Below are 15305 nucleotides of genomic sequence, written 5' to 3'. Positions count from 1 at the left end.
AGGTTGAATGACTGGCAACAGTCACACTTCTTGGCGCCAGCATCTTCCGATGACATATGTAATAAAAATGACAATAAAGTCATAATCTGTGCCAATGGAACAGTTCTTTTAACTTGAAAACCACCAGCCCTGACAGCATCCTGTGTGTTTGTCATGCCCAGGTGTTTGCCCAGCCCACCAACGTGACCATCACAAAGATGGACGTCAACAACCTGGCCATGGTGATGGCGCCCAACTGCCTGCGCTGCCAGTCGGACGACCCCAGGGTGATCTTCGAGAACACCCGCAAGGAGATGTCCTTCATCCGGGTGCTCATCCAGCGGCTGGACACCAGCTTCATGGACGGGATCCTATAGCCCCTCCACTGCACTCATGTATAAACACACACACACAGTCCAGCACCTGCTGCGTGACACGTTTCATCTGCTGCTGCTGCCTTGATTTCAGTTCACTGCACATCTCCAGCTGTTTTATAGACGCTTTGTTTCCAACACACAACACACAGCACATGAAGTGCTGAAGTATTCAGACGGTACTACGTGTGCCTTCAGACACACACACACACACACAAAAAACACAGGACTTTGCAGGGATCTCCTCAATTCACTGGATCCACATTTGACTCACACTTCTTTCATTGTGAAAACACACGTCTCGTAGGGTACAATCACGTATAGAAGACAGAAACAAAACTACTGAAGATGTATTTATTGAAGTCGACACACAAACCTCCTGCCGTAGATGTTAAAGTCTCACACTCGCTCAGGCTCAGCATCAGGTTGTTCAACAAGAAATGGTCAGCGTTACGACACTGCACTGAACGTTAACTTGGTCTCGGGTGAGGAGGACACGGTCACTGGAACACAGAGCCACAACTTTTCGCCCAAAACAAGCTGGGCTCGACTGGCCAAGAGACGAAATGAACCCAGAAGAACAGAGCACTTTTTCATAGAAAACTCCCTCTAAACGGTTTGATCTGAACCAACCAAACAACACAGCAACTTGAACCAGTCATGTCAGAGAGACTGGGGAACAGAATGGAACGCTGGAGGACTCCCCTCTCTGAGGAGGCACTGTTGAGCTTCTGGTGTCCAAGTCCACTCACCTGACGTCCTCCATCAGGAACATGTAGAACACAGCTGGTCCCGCGACAGCCAACCATTCACCTAGAAGCAGAGGGATCCGATGACATCACTGCCAACAACACTGCTGCCCCCCGCTCACCTTCACAGCCCCAGGCCTTTCTGCTCACTAATGATTGTGAATGTGCCCCCCAGTCTCGTGTCCCGCGTCCCATCAGAGAATCCCCTGTTGTTGGTTTGAGATTTGACGTATTTAACAGAATGTTTTTTAACTGATTCTTTTGTATGATTTAATTTATTTCTATTTATTTGGGATTAATGCCTTGTTGAGATGTTGTCTTGTAGACTCCAATGTGTTTCTGTGAGGTCTCCGTGAGTGTGCGAGTCTCTCTCTGGGACTCGCTCGAGCGCATGATTGTGTGTGTGTGTGTGTGTGTGTGTGTGTAGATGTGCGAACACACTCCACCGAGCTTACATGTACATTGCGAGCGCACAGATGATGGAGACACAAATATTTGCAGAAGGTAAAGTCTCCGTCTGCAGCGATGGAAGTGACTTCAGTCGGCCATGTTGATGTAAGTGGACGCACATTGACTCGTGTGCAGTCTCTCACTCTGAAGTGACATTTGGGACTGAAGGTCAGAGTATTCAACTTCCTCACTCATCATCAAGACTGTTCTTATTTGGATCACTTACAGACAACACAGCCTTAACATTACGACCACTTCTACTTGAAACTGGGAATTAAGGTTGCTGATCTGCAGGGTCAGGATCTGAGTCTGGACAACCTTTCCATTGACCACTGTCCACTCTGAAATGACCAGACGTGCGGTCATGCATTCTTTAAAAATTTCTACACACTTAATTAGCCGGTCGTGTCACATCCCAACACGTCCTTTCTTGACCCCAGCGATGAAGTGCGTAAGCTGAGAAATATCGCTGAATTTTGCTGAAATCTAAAACGCTGCGTTCCATTCGCCTCTTGACTTCAGAACTGGATTGTGCCCCGGCGAATTGGGAAAAGATATATTCAAGCATCTGTAGTTGCCGAGTTATATTCTGCAGTGTGCCACACTTATTTATATGATAGACTTTATTTATTGTGTACAAAGAAATGTTTATAAATCCTTTGCAACCGTATTTGAATGTGAAGTCGCCACAAAACTGAGCACAAATGGAACGCAGCAAACCACTAGAACCTGAAGCTCGGAAAATGAACTCTCTGCTGCCACCTGGCTCAAAATTGACTAACAGTACAGTTGACGAATGAGAGCTCAGATGCTACGATCAGGACTGGAGTGTGTGAGTGCGAGCGTGCGTGTTCGGTGTACATAGGTGAACTTGTCACAGGTGAACCAGTTAGCATGCAGACATCCAAGTCTTCACTCTTCTACTTGAATCGACTAAAACAGGAACATGAAACATTTAGCTTTAAAAAGTCAGACCACTAAACCAGACATGTTTTTTTTGGGGTTTTTTTCTACCGAGTTCTACTAATGATGAACGTTGTGTCTTTGTGTCCACACCACTCGCCTGACCGGAGACTATGGAAGTGGAACAGACGTTGGTTTAATAAACAAATCAAATGTCAACATTGCGTCGACCCCTTCTCTCCACACACTAGGCTCAGAAGACCTGACTGTTGCGCTCACCTGTAGAACCTCACACCGTCACATGTTGCTGATGTGATCCGCCATGGTGTCGGTGGATTTCCAGCCCCCAACCACGACGGTGCAAAACGAACGCAGCCTCTTCAGCACCGCGTTCCACGTATCGGGATCTCTGTCTCCCGGGTTTGTCCTGAGGTCAAGGGTCAGTGGGTGCGGAGGACGGTTCTCCTTTAGCACTTCAGAGAACTGAAGTAGATCAGCTGCCTGAATGAAGTTGCAACTGTTGGTGACAGAATCGGTGTTTCAGAATCCTCACACACAGTTCACACATTGGGTCTTCCAAGGTTGGGTTTAGACGTAAATGAGAGTTTGTGTCTCATCCTTGCCTGATATCCAGTTTTCTCACACTGCTGGGTGATGATCCTGAGAACAGCTCTGCCAGCACACACACGTTTGCGGCTGTTGACACAGAAGCAGCAGAAAGTGACAGTCAGATGTGAGACATGGCAGGGTTCCCACCATGTCAATGAGCAAGGCGCACCATCACAGCTGAAATGATCTCTCTATAAAGATGGACTCTCACGTGATCAAACTTATTTAAATGAAGGGGAAATAATCGGGTTTTCAATGGTTTTCACTGGAAATGACTTAAGTCCGTCGCTCGCAGAACTGAAGTCGCTGCTGATTGGAGATTTAGCTCTCAAACTAACGTGAACTCTGTAAATGTCCAAACGTTTGACCCTGCTTCACTGTCTCTGATTGGCTGTGCCACCGCCACAGTCTCAAAACTCCCGGCGTAAACCCTGCACAGCAAAGACCCTGGAGAAGCAGCAGATGTTACAGATAGACACCTTCATTAATCCCTCTGAGAAACTGGAAAAAAAATCACAACTGTGATACATTACATGTAATTACATGTCTACACAGCCTTTAGTACTTCACTGGGATACATTGGCTCAACCAGACAATTTTTTTCAACATTGTATGTAATGAGTGATGCATGTTTCCATTTAAAGTATTTCAGCTGCTTATTAACACGTAATTTTTTAAAATGAATTCTGCTTCAGTGAATATTTCCATTACTTTACTTACTAAATAGTGCCATCTAGTGTCGGATTCGTGCTGAGCTTAGATCTCCGATTTTTAAAATCATAATTCATGATTCATTCCTTCGTGGAAAACAAGCTGCTGGGGATAATATGGGTCTCACAGTTCAGTGAAAATAAGGTAGGTAGAGGGGTGATGACAGTAAATTATTTTATTAGTTATGTTATTAATAAGCTCAGTGAAGGAAGTGTGGAATAATATTTTAAAACATATTTTCTAGTGTGTTGTACACATCAGGCGTGTGTGGGACGCACCGATTCGATTGTGGGCCAAACTGAGAGTGTGGAGCGACGACATGGACCTAAGAATTTCCACCAGTTGCTTGAGAAACTCCTGCTTGTTGCCGCACCTCTCAAGCAGGCGACAGTCGACCAGATGAAGCTCTGCGAGACGTAAGAGCAACTCAGTCAGCAGCCACTAGAGAGAGGGAGGAGAAGAGAGCTGCTCACCTTGTAACCTGGCGTGTTTCAGGAGCTGGAGAATCTCTGGCAGACAGTTGGACAGGTTCAAGTCCTCCAGGTGTAGATGTGACAAGCAGCTGCTGGACACTAAGAGGTGAGCACAAACCAGCTTCAGAACACATTTAAAGACAGAATCAATTAAATGCTTAGACTATGTGTCACGATAGAGGCAGAGTTTCAGCTCAGATTTCACAAACATACCATTTCCAGGCAAGCGATGACCTTGTACCTGAGAGGGTGGTGAGGAGCGGTTGATGGGAGCAGCCCACAAGCGCTCTCAGACCCGCCACATGAAGTGAGGTCAAACGTGGACACCGCTTCAGGGTGGTTATGATGAACTTCTCGTCTGTCATCACCCGAGCTACTTGCACTGACAGCTTCTCCAGGGAGACCTCTGGAAATAAACAGTGTGATGGCACAGTCACTGACGCTGGAGACCTACTTTTGAAAAAAAAAATCTGGATTTGAATTAACTGTGTTTACATTTGCTTCTCTATTTCCTTTTTAAAACCCACCTCTGTCAATGATAGGAATCTCTTCCGTCACCGAGCGCACTGAGCAGTACATGGGCTGCATGTCCACAGAGATGGACTTAAGTTCGGAACTGGAATCCAAGAGAAGGTAAAAGTGCTCCGGCTGCTGCAGGCCTGTGACAGTGAGGTCGCAGAGGGAGCTGCTGCCGCTCATGGACAGATGTTTGAGGGCCACAGACAGTCCATGCACGTCTGCTCCACTGAAGGTGCCTGTGCACAGAGAACAGATGGTTTCACTGCAGTCTGGAGCTGGACGGTGAACACCCAGTCAGCCAGGACGGGACAGGTAACACAACAGTGAATTAGGGAAGAATAAGCTGATGTGCATCATCAATTAAACGTGTATTGTAGGGCAGTGGTCCCCAACCCCCGGGCCGGGGGTTTCATGAACAGCATCGCTAACCTGTGTGCAACTTCATATTAAATTTTGAAGTATTAGTGACGCTGCAGTTCTCTCTTTGGCACTTTAAAATCACTGACACTCCTTTGCCTCACGCTGCAGTCACATCAGATGTCAGACAGACGACATCAATGGGTCCACAAAACACACTGATGCTCTTAGTCAGGCCACAGTATGCAGCTCTTATGATGTTCATCATCCCGATCCAACCACCAGCGGAGCACAAGGGCAGACTTACTTGAGCTGTGAAGCGTGAGCGAGCGCAGGTGTTGTAGCTTAGGCAGAGAGGTGTTGAGGATGTGGAGCGTTTTCCCGCTGCACACCATCATCTCCAGCTGCTCCAGCCTCCCCCGCGGACAGGGCTCTCCTGCAGCTTCGGCGCAGCTGTTTAAAGTTTTGTGGAGCAGCTGCATTGCTAGGTGGAGTTCACCCTCACCCTCCACCTTTTTACGTTTGCTTAATGGCCCATGGCCTGGGCCTTGTCCTGATCTGACAGTGTCAGAAGGGGAGAGCGAGGCCGAGGGTCCTTCTCCATGCAGAAGACAGGCAAGTGTGACGGGACAGTTCACCTGGAGAATGACTCTCCTGGCTGCACCGTGATCCAACAAGCGATGCAGGACATAAATGGCGCTTTTCGCAGCCCCTTCGGGCCGCGCCAAGGACAGGGATATAGCTACACAGGTGACGTGCTTCTCCAGTCGTGCCAGAAGAGACCGCTGCTCGGTGACCAACCTCTCAAGGGGATTGTTAGCATTGAAGGTGACTAGAAAATGTTTGAGGTATTTAGCTGCCGTCCACAGGAAGGTGCTTGGGTTGGATATATGTTTTTGGAAGGCAAATCTGCTGGAGTTATAGAACACACAGGTAAACAGCACGCGCAGAACTTCATGCCTAAGTTCTTCATCAGTTGCAAAGTCTGAAGCCTGAAAATGACACACAGTGTTAGGCACAGCTCTTCTTCACAGTCAGCACAGGTGCACCTACATGGTGTAAAGACACATCCTCCAAGACACGCAGCCAAAAAGAGCGAGTGGAGACCCCTGTAGTTCATAAAAGACAAACCTGTGTTAGAACATGTTTTTCTGCCACAGAACTAACACACAATACCTTTAAGATCCAGCACAGGCTGCAGCTCTGTCACTTCACATACTGAAAGATGAAAAAGCAGCTCTCTGATGAGAACCACCGGCAGATCTGAGATGGAGAAAGTAGCTGTTAAACTGATCTGTGCTCTTTTACAGCACCACCTATCACTTGTCAGAGACCAAAGACAGACCAATACTAAGCGGTCAACATTAGGGGGAGGACATTTTGAATCTGTGATGGTGATGACACATTTTAGTTTGGTGGCTGTTGGGCTCGCATCACTGCTCACTGCCACAGACAAAGCCCTTTCATTCTCAGGAAAGATTCACAGCCAAGGTGACAATGAGCCCTGCTGAATCTGGGACCATGGTCCTCTGTGGGGAAGAAGGAGGGATGCCCTCTCAGGTTTGGAGGAGAAGCCCTTCCTCAGGTGGAGGAGCTCAAGTAGCTGGCTCGCTCTGTGCAATACAGCTCAGCCCTTTCATTCGCTTTACTTTTTTAGTGACGTAATTCAACAGAACCAACTTTGTGGACAACATATGATCATATTTATGGTCTGTTCCAGAGGCGTGTCATGACACTTCAAGCAATGAATGAACACTACATATCGTGTCACCAGAGTCACAAAAACCTTTAGTGAGTCTGTCATATGTGCAGTTTTACAAAGACAACTTTTCCTTAGCACTGAAGTTGGAAATTCTTGTGCGAGTCAGAGTAGAGGCAGGTTTTTGTTCCAACCAGTCAGGAATCGGATGTCAGCTGAAACAATTGGCACCAGACTGACAATCAACACTTTGGTTGGAACAAATACCTGCACCACCACTGCCCTCTGAGGACCTAACTGAATATCCCTGGTCTTGACTTTGCAAGTGTGGGCTTCCAGAAAAACGGAATTAGGTGAAACATGCCACAAAGGACACAAAACAAAGGATTGAGGCATTTCATTAAGGTATCAATAGCAAAGTTAAAATAAGGTCTTTGAGAGGACCTTAATGCCTTGAGACAAAACTATCAGGCTAAACACATGTTTCTACACATGTGTCTACCTGGCTAAAACTGGCAGAAATGTGAATAAACAGGCTGAAGAGGCCAATGTCTTATTCATATTCATTGATTCACCAGGTCCTCACAGAGCACAGTCTGGTCATTTCTAAAATGTCCCATGTTTTGTGTAGTGATGAGATGCCACCTTGCAAAGAAAATAAACCTCTAGTTTGCATCAGTTCTTATTAATTCCACAGTAGTTCAGGCAGAGATGTGTTTCATTCAAATACAAATCTGTACTGCTCCTCAACTGGATTGCAAAAACAATATGTCATCAGTAACATCAGCTAGACAAGAAATGTCCTGTACTACAACAGGCATGTTTGTTGAGTGGCCTGATCATCACAAACGTAAATGAACATCGTGGGTTATATTTTTCCACAGCCAATAGTATCGGCTAGCATGGACCTGGTGGGCAAATGGCCACCACAAACAGTGGCTACAAATACATCATGGTCCTTGGTCCACACCAAGAAAGGTGGGGAGGTGACGGCACACCTGAAGTCAGATCGGGGAACAAAATATAGTAATAAACTTAACATAAGTCTTTCGGCAGATCATTTGTGTTCATCCTACCATCCACAAACGAATGGTTTAGTGGAGGAGATGAACAGGACTCTTGAAAGGAAAGAAATTTCCACCTAAAGTTTGTTATTTTATCCGAAAAATGTCAGATTACAGGTCCTCTGCAAATTGGCGGGCAACCCTCCACATACTGTACCTGGTGTGGTTGAGTATCTGGATGCACCCATGTTTGGAATATATACACACACACAAAAATGTCACCACCAAAACAAAATTACAACGAAGAAAGCATTGAAAGTTTTACTGACTTCTTGTTTGGTCAATTTAACAACACATAATTATGTCGTGTGCAATCGTTAGTTTCTTGAAACATTTCTTTACATTATAAAATAGTTGTTAGTCGTCATAATCTAGTGGTTTAAACTGGTGTAATCCGGGTGAAATGACATCTTAGTGGTCGGTTAGCGTCCCTTTAAAGCCCGTACATCCCACTCACCGGCAACAGATTTGGCGCCAATAACGCCAAAATGCCTCCTTACGGCTTGAAAGCAAATGGTCTTCAAACAGGTTTGAGTTGCTCTGTCACCGTCACCATCCATTGTAAGGATTCTTCATTAAATGAAGTGGTAGAAGTAAATGTTGTGGTCCATCTACACACTCTTCGAAGTTGACGCTCGTTTGACGGTTTCTTCTTCGTGCCTCTCGTTGCATTTCCGTGTCTCTGCCACCTACCGGCCAACCGGCTGAATGAGGACTACACGTTATGACATGCAGTGTAAGTTGCGATTGGATTTAGCTTTTACATATGGTGTGAACGATGTTTAACTGAGAGGCGCGATGTAACAAATTCAGCTACGGTTGATGGGTATGTTACATTTTGTCGTTTTATTTTTTTTTAAAAACAAAAACAATAAATATTCTTATGTACACAAAGCAGAGTGTGTCCAACTATACGACTCCCTTCTGGTCTTCATGTGATCGCTGGTGGAAGACAAAGGAGACAGCAGCTTCCCAAGAGGCTTTCAGCACTTGGTCCCTGAGTCCCTTCTTGTCAGAGCAGTGGATCCACTGGGACAGGTCGCTGGTGCAGTCTGCGTTTTCAGCAGGAGGACGAACCTGGATGCCGTTCACACAGCGCCTACAGCGGAACCTGAAAAATAAGCATAAGATGAAGAAACTGTTTATTTCTTTTTCAAGCCCCAGTCACTCACTGGCAACATGAATGATTAAAAAAAGAGTTACTTGTCGTGTGTGTCGCTTGTTGTCTCCTCGTTGAGAGTAAAAAGTTCTCGCAGTTCTCCAAGTGAGAAGTGGCGCTCCACGTCCTGCTCCTCATCCACCACGCAGCTGCTCAGAGCTTTCTTATGCGCTTGTCTCTGCAGGATCTTCTCCTCAATCGTCCCCGTCTGTCCAGCGCACATGTTCCCCGTCAGTTTAAGAGTAAGGAGAAGCTCAAAATAAAAAGTGTCTTACAGAGAGGAGCCTGTAGATATAGCAGGTCTTCTTCTGGCCGTCTCGCCAAACCCGTGCCATTGCCTGCTCGTCATTGGCAGGGTTCCAGTCCGGGTCAAACATCACCAGACGATTGGCACCAATCAAATTCAGACCGCAGCCCCCAGCCTTGCTGCTCAGCATGAAGATGAACTCTGGATTCTTGGCAGCAATAACAAACAGAGATTAGATTCCACCAGATCTTTGACACTCATCAGGGACTTACAGATGGGCTGTTGAAATTCTCCACAATCTTGGCTCTTTTCTTAATGGACATGGTGCCGTCCAGGCGAACATAGAGGTAGCTGTAATATATATATACAGATGTTATTAGAATAGTGTTCAACTGCAGCTCTTTCATGCTCACCATGCTGTGTCACGTCTGTTGTTGACTGAATTTTGGAGCTGCTTTCAGCTCTTGAATTTCTTTCAGACAAACAGGCATACCTTCGTGATCTGCACAGCTTTTCAAAAAGGTCCAGCGTTTGAGTGTAGTTGGACACCAGCACCACCTTGTCACTGGTTGTGGTCCGCGTCATGGCCAGGATGTAGTCCAGAACCAGCATTTTCCCTTTAAGAAAGAAAGAAAACTAATTTTAGTGAATTTTAAATCAGACTTTTTGGAAATCAACTTAATTTTGATCACTGTATACACAGGATCAATTCTACTCTATTATGACAGACACAAACTAACTTAAATTTCTTTTGAATTCACAATTCAGTACAGAAAATAGACAAAGCAAAAGATTCATAATGACTTTTTTTTTAAATCAAATTAACATAACTAATCCAGCAGGACTTTTGAAATATCTCCAGAACCATCACTGTCGCCACCCTCCCCAAACTTCTGTTCCATTGCACTATCATCATTTGCAAGAATCATTTACTTTCAGGCATTCAATAATAACCAACCATCATTACTTGTTTGTTACTCTTGTTCTGAGATAAAACACTTTCTGCAATGTCACACCGACGGCCAACTACTTAGTAAACTGTACCAAATAGAAAACCGCTCAGGAAAAAAACAGATGAATAAATCTCACCGGAGAGTTGAGGCTCCACATTCTTAGTGGAGTACCCCGAGGGGAACAGATCAATAGCTCCTACAAAGCCTTCCTCGCCTTCCACACACTTGTCGTAGATGAGAGCAGGATCTGAGACAGAAACAAGCATTAACAATGCATATAATTCCGACGTCACACTTCTGCGGAGTCACATACGATTGCACAGTTTCTTGAGTGAAGTGATGGAGGACAGAGAGGAGACGCTTATCTTGCCCTGCTGTAATGTCTCCAGGGGTTTAGCCTGTTTGAGGAAGTGTTTGTAGAGCTCAGTCTGCAGAGGAGTCATCCTGAACGGAAACAGACACATCAAGCTCTTTTGCCTCATTTTTGTTTCTCATTGGTCTTGTTGACATGAGAAGTCTCTTCCTACCTGCAACAAACCACCTGCTCAATTTTCACAGGAAGATACTTGGACAGAATATCGGACGTTCTTCTTATCAAACACCTGTAGGCAGAAAGATGACATTTTGAATGCTGAATAAAAAGGTGTTAAAAACATCCCACAATAAGATATAAACAAGAACAGGAATCTAAAACTAGCTAGTGCAGACCTGGCCTGCAGGATTTGTTGAGAAGTGGAAGGAGAATTTATTGGGAATGAGTTAAACTCTCTGGATAAATACACACTTTGCACAACACTTAGTAAAACCAAGAATAGGTTGTGAAGAATAGTTATATACACACTCCATGGTCGCTCGACATTACAAGGGGAATGACTCTTCTGTCACCATTCTGTCATGCAGCTCACCTGTTTACAATACTGATCAGCTCTTTGAGCATCTCCTCCCCAGTCTGTCTGTCTTTGTCACTGGCATCAGCATCTCTTCCCTTCAGGATGGGAAGTTCAAATCTCTTCTTAAACTCTTGAGCAGTCCCTGCAACAAAGGAAGGAGCAGCCATTGAAGAAGCCAGCGAGAAAAGTAACAGAAAGTGCTTAGTGATCACTCACCCAGGATGCCAGCATTAACAAAGTGCACCAGGCTGAAATACTCGAGCAGGTCATTCTGGATGGGAGTACCAGAGATCAGCACTCGCCTCTGAGCACTCATGGCATTCAAAGCCTGGTACGTCTGGTTGTCCGAGTTCTTCAACCGATGGCCCTGAAGAGTGTAGAAACAGATTTCAGACATCAGAAGACTGAGCCAAGTGTGGACCAGGTTTTAAATGAGAGAAGGAACAACGCACTGTTTGTTAAATAACTCATATGAAGAACGCCAACTAAAATTACCTCATCACAGATGATCAGCCCGACTTTGCCCTTGTGCAGAACTTCAGCGTGCAGCCGGAACGTTTCGTAGGAGATGATGAGAATGGGTGTTGGAACTCTCAAGCCAAACTGAGACATGAAGTTCACTAAACGTGGAAGACAAAAGAAAACAATCACAACTAAAACATCTCACATGGAAACACAGACAAAATTATTCTCTACATTTTTTCACTGTTAGTAAGACAACATTTGGAGTCAGATGAGACAGTAGAACATGCACATGTGGCTTGCTGAAGTCAGACATTCTTCATTTCAACTACCTACCAAGTTTCCTGTCAATCTCCGTCTTGGATCCTCCGTCAATAGCCACTGGTGTGACACGTCCGCCAAGCCACTTCCCAACTTCATTATACCAGTTGCGGACCAAACTGGAGGGCGAGACCACGATGGCCCTGTTGATCTCTGGCTTGGCGTCCGGGCTTTGGCGCAACAGAGTCCACATGAGGGTAATGCACTGCAGAGTTTTGCCCAGACCCATCTCATCAGCCATGATGCAGCCGAACGATCCTGGGATTCGTCTGCCAGTCACACACTCCCACAGGAATTTCACCCCCTTTAAAAAGGAGCAACATCACTGTTCAGTGGATACATTTGACATAATGCACAACAGGGGTCTGCATGGTTACCTCTCGCTGATGAGGCCGCAGTACTTTGCCCAATACTGGATCCACAACAACATGGACTGGCAGTTTGTCTCTACACAAGATAAACAGAGACGATATAGACACAAGGCACTGATACAATAAGACATCAGCCCAGTCAAACACAAACACAACACTGGATCTTACAACTGAGAGCTTCAATTGTTGTAATGCATTATGTTGTTGGTTATGTGCAATTGTAGATGTAGCCAACAAGCACGGAGCTTGACATACATGTATTAAAGAATCAAAATGAACTTGAGCATCACTGCCATGTTTTTATATTGTAATGGAGCACTCAGGCATCTTCCCCTGGTGTAGGTAGTTCTCAGAAGACACTGATTCCAGATTAACACATGAGCCATCTTCAAAACCAACACACAATCTCCCATTACACATGATATTTCCTCAGCAGGATCTGGACTGTCTGCCACCTACTTGTCAGCCTTGATCAGGTCATGAGCACTCAGGGTTTCTGGTGAATAAAGAACGAGAGCATCCTCTGCAAAAGGATCATGGAGTGCTCGTCTGATTCCGGCGCGCTTCAAACCTAGAGCCCTGATTCCCAGAGGGCCTGAGGGAGACCAGGAACAAGTCCATCAATCCACTTCTACTACCTTCATGTGGAGGTGGCTCCAATGCCTACCTGAGTAATTTTGAATAGGAACTTTAAATGGCTTGGAGAGAATGCGCCGAATGAATTCCTCCTGTAGAAAAAAAAGTTTTTAAGGCTGTTATTATTTAAGAGCACATCCGGTGAATATGTGAGGTGTTTACATGTTTGGCTCCATCCTGACAAGTGGGCCGGTTGTGCAGCTGAGTCAAAGGTTTCCTGTACGGTGAGATGTGGCAGTCTCTTGTGACTTTACTGCTTTTCCTTCTCTTCTCCTGTAGAAAGCAGTGGGGAGGGAATCAGCAATAAAATCACTATTCAAATGACCCTTTTTCTTGCCACTGGTTGTGGTTGATAATCAAAAATGATTTGTAAACCTAAACTAAAATCACGTTTCCTACTTGTATATTACAAAAGGAGTAATAGCTTTTTTTCAAAAAAAAAAAAAAAATGTAACTAAAATATTTTAATAAATGTTTTGTGTGTAAAAGTTAAAAATGACAAAACACTGTAGAAAGCAAGATTAGAACCATGCTCGGTGAGCACTTTAAATATTGTTAAGCAGAATTGGGTCTCATTTCTTCTGCTGGCAACATTAAATCAGTGTCATTTTGTTTTCCAAACTTTAACCAACATCAGTAGTTTGCTACTTGAGTACTGATTTCTGGCATCTCTGCCTGAGATGCTCAGGTTTTCATGAGCACTGACTACATATCTTGACATTTGTACCCACAATTCTGTAGTCCTCGTCGTCTTCCTCGCATGAATCCGAGCCTTGCTTTCTCTTCGCCATCTGGCTGGGAGCCAGACTTCTCCTCTGAATAAGTCGATTGAGAATGGCACATCTTAAGAGAGGCATTAAAACAGAGTGACAATGAGAACCTGAGGTCAGCTCACCATGTTTGCTCCTCACTGACGCTTGTCGTGTTAGCTTCAGCTTAAATTAGCCTATTAGCCTAAAGCGCACCAGATCGCCGTGTGCCTGGCACGCGTTGTTGATGGTACCAAAGAGTTAAAGTTGACAAACGAGACTGAATTAACCAGTTACTGGCAGAAATGCGACCTGTGGTGTCTCTGTTTTGGTTGAAGTGCGCGCTAAATATTGCACAACACTACGGCGGCTGACGAAGCTCATAATAGCACAATAACTAAAAAAAAAACTTTGCGGTTTTTCACGTTGCTGTATAGTATTGTAGAAAAAATGTTAGACATGTTTTTTTTTCTGTCTCGCAATCGTGCTTGCATGCATATGTACTTATAGTTTAATTGAATGTTTAGCAGTCACCTCCATTCTTCTCATTGTAACTCACAAATATAGATAAATTTGTTATATAGAGTAGGAATTTATTAACGAAATGAATTAGATACGGTTAGTAGATATCTAATTTAATATCAGTAATTAAATGCCAAGAATAAGTTACTAGTACTCACCACTAGAGGGGGCGTTGACATTACAGACTTCAGTGTAAAGCGCGACTAAAACGAATACAGTATTGTAAATGTATAAATTGTATTGCATTTTAATTCATTTCAATAAACGAATAAATCCACTTAATAATGTATGTATATGAAAAATGCCTTCTTTGATCAAAAATATCTTCTTTTATTTGTGGACTGCATCTCAAAGGAACGTAATTTCTTGGTCCATGTCCATAAACTGAAGAGGCACCAGACATGCATTGTTTAATACATGCAATAAAGCCAAGAGAACACATCATTTCTAAATATTTTATTATTCAGAATGTACAAAAATAAGTAATGCCATTTACAAACACTGGATGTATAAATATATGCATACATTTTTCACACGTCCTTTGAGTGCTGAGCTTAAAGAGACACAGAGATTAAGGTCTTTTGATGAGACCACCACAGGTACACGACTGAAGTGTGCGTCTGTTTAAGTGACAGGAATATGCATGTCGACAACACCAGAATAAGAATCCCAAGGAGGTGCATACATTCACAATAACTCTTCCAAGTCTTCCAAGTCAAAACAACATGTTATCAATATGTAGTTTGGATGGAGAGGAAACAATTTGGCCTAAAAGAAAATCAGGATTATCAGACACAGTTGATAGTAATAAACTATAAAGTATAATGGCTACATAAATAGGGACATTACATCAATACAGTCTGCAGATTGTTTAGTAAATGCCTCATGAGCTTTGCATTTCAGTATTTGACAGTGACTTGTGCTATAACAACATATGAACGCCACAAAGAAGCCAATATTTGCAGAATTGTAGGTCAAACCCCTGGATATAATTACCTGTTGTTGGATGTCGCAAACTCTAAAAATATCCTTCTCACAAGCACATTTTAAGTATTACAATAGAAGGAAAAGGTAGGTTCAGAACTTCTGATATCATAGTAGAAGTAAA

General features: G+C 44.2%; 3 protein-coding genes across 3 annotated transcripts in view; 1 reads left to right on the top strand and 2 right to left on the bottom strand.

Annotated features, from left to right (window-relative positions):
• arhgap39 (Rho GTPase activating protein 39) overlaps positions 1–1414 on the top strand; it is a 48283-nt gene extending 46869 nt beyond the window's left edge. Inside the window, exon 11 of the mRNA XM_053849658.1 lies at positions 162–1414. Within this exon, the coding sequence (XP_053705633.1) occupies positions 162–356 (195 nt within the window). The 3' untranslated portion in view covers positions 357–1414. The remainder of the gene's footprint in view (positions 1–161) is intronic.
• Positions 702–8534, bottom strand: lrrc41 (leucine rich repeat containing 41). Its single transcript, XM_053849670.1, has 11 exons — positions 8345–8534; positions 6301–6387; positions 6178–6233; positions 5432–6116; positions 4776–5003; positions 4490–4654; positions 4249–4347; positions 4054–4182; positions 3079–3151; positions 2735–2972; positions 702–1166 (listed from the first exon to the last, which is right to left on the bottom strand). The coding sequence occupies exons 1-10, from the start codon at positions 8445–8447 to the stop codon at positions 2753–2755; spliced, it is 1845 nt and encodes a 614-aa protein (XP_053705645.1). The 5' UTR covers positions 8448–8534; the 3' UTR covers positions 702–1166; positions 2735–2752.
• Positions 8535–8796: 262 nt separating this feature from the next.
• On the bottom strand, positions 8797–14024 carry rad54l (RAD54 like). Its single transcript, XM_053883616.1, has 18 exons — positions 13822–14024; positions 13658–13741; positions 13089–13199; positions 12958–13018; positions 12750–12885; positions 12297–12366; positions 11935–12223; positions 11632–11756; positions 11353–11503; positions 11152–11278; positions 10774–10848; positions 10560–10690; positions 10383–10493; positions 9787–9910; positions 9566–9644; positions 9322–9501; positions 9091–9254; positions 8797–8998 (listed from the first exon to the last, which is right to left on the bottom strand). The coding sequence occupies exons 1-18, from the start codon at positions 13822–13824 to the stop codon at positions 8797–8799; spliced, it is 2223 nt and encodes a 740-aa protein (XP_053739591.1). The 5' UTR covers positions 13825–14024.
• Positions 14025–15305: the final 1281 nt, after the last annotated feature.

This window comes from Synchiropus splendidus, chromosome 1 (assembly GCF_027744825.2).
Source record: "Synchiropus splendidus isolate RoL2022-P1 chromosome 1, RoL_Sspl_1.0, whole genome shotgun sequence".
In the NCBI taxonomy this organism is placed as follows: Eukaryota; Metazoa; Chordata; class Actinopteri; order Syngnathiformes; family Callionymidae; genus Synchiropus; species Synchiropus splendidus.
The sequence above is the reverse complement of the archived record's forward strand: the minus strand, read 5'-3'. Positions and strand labels throughout refer to the sequence as shown.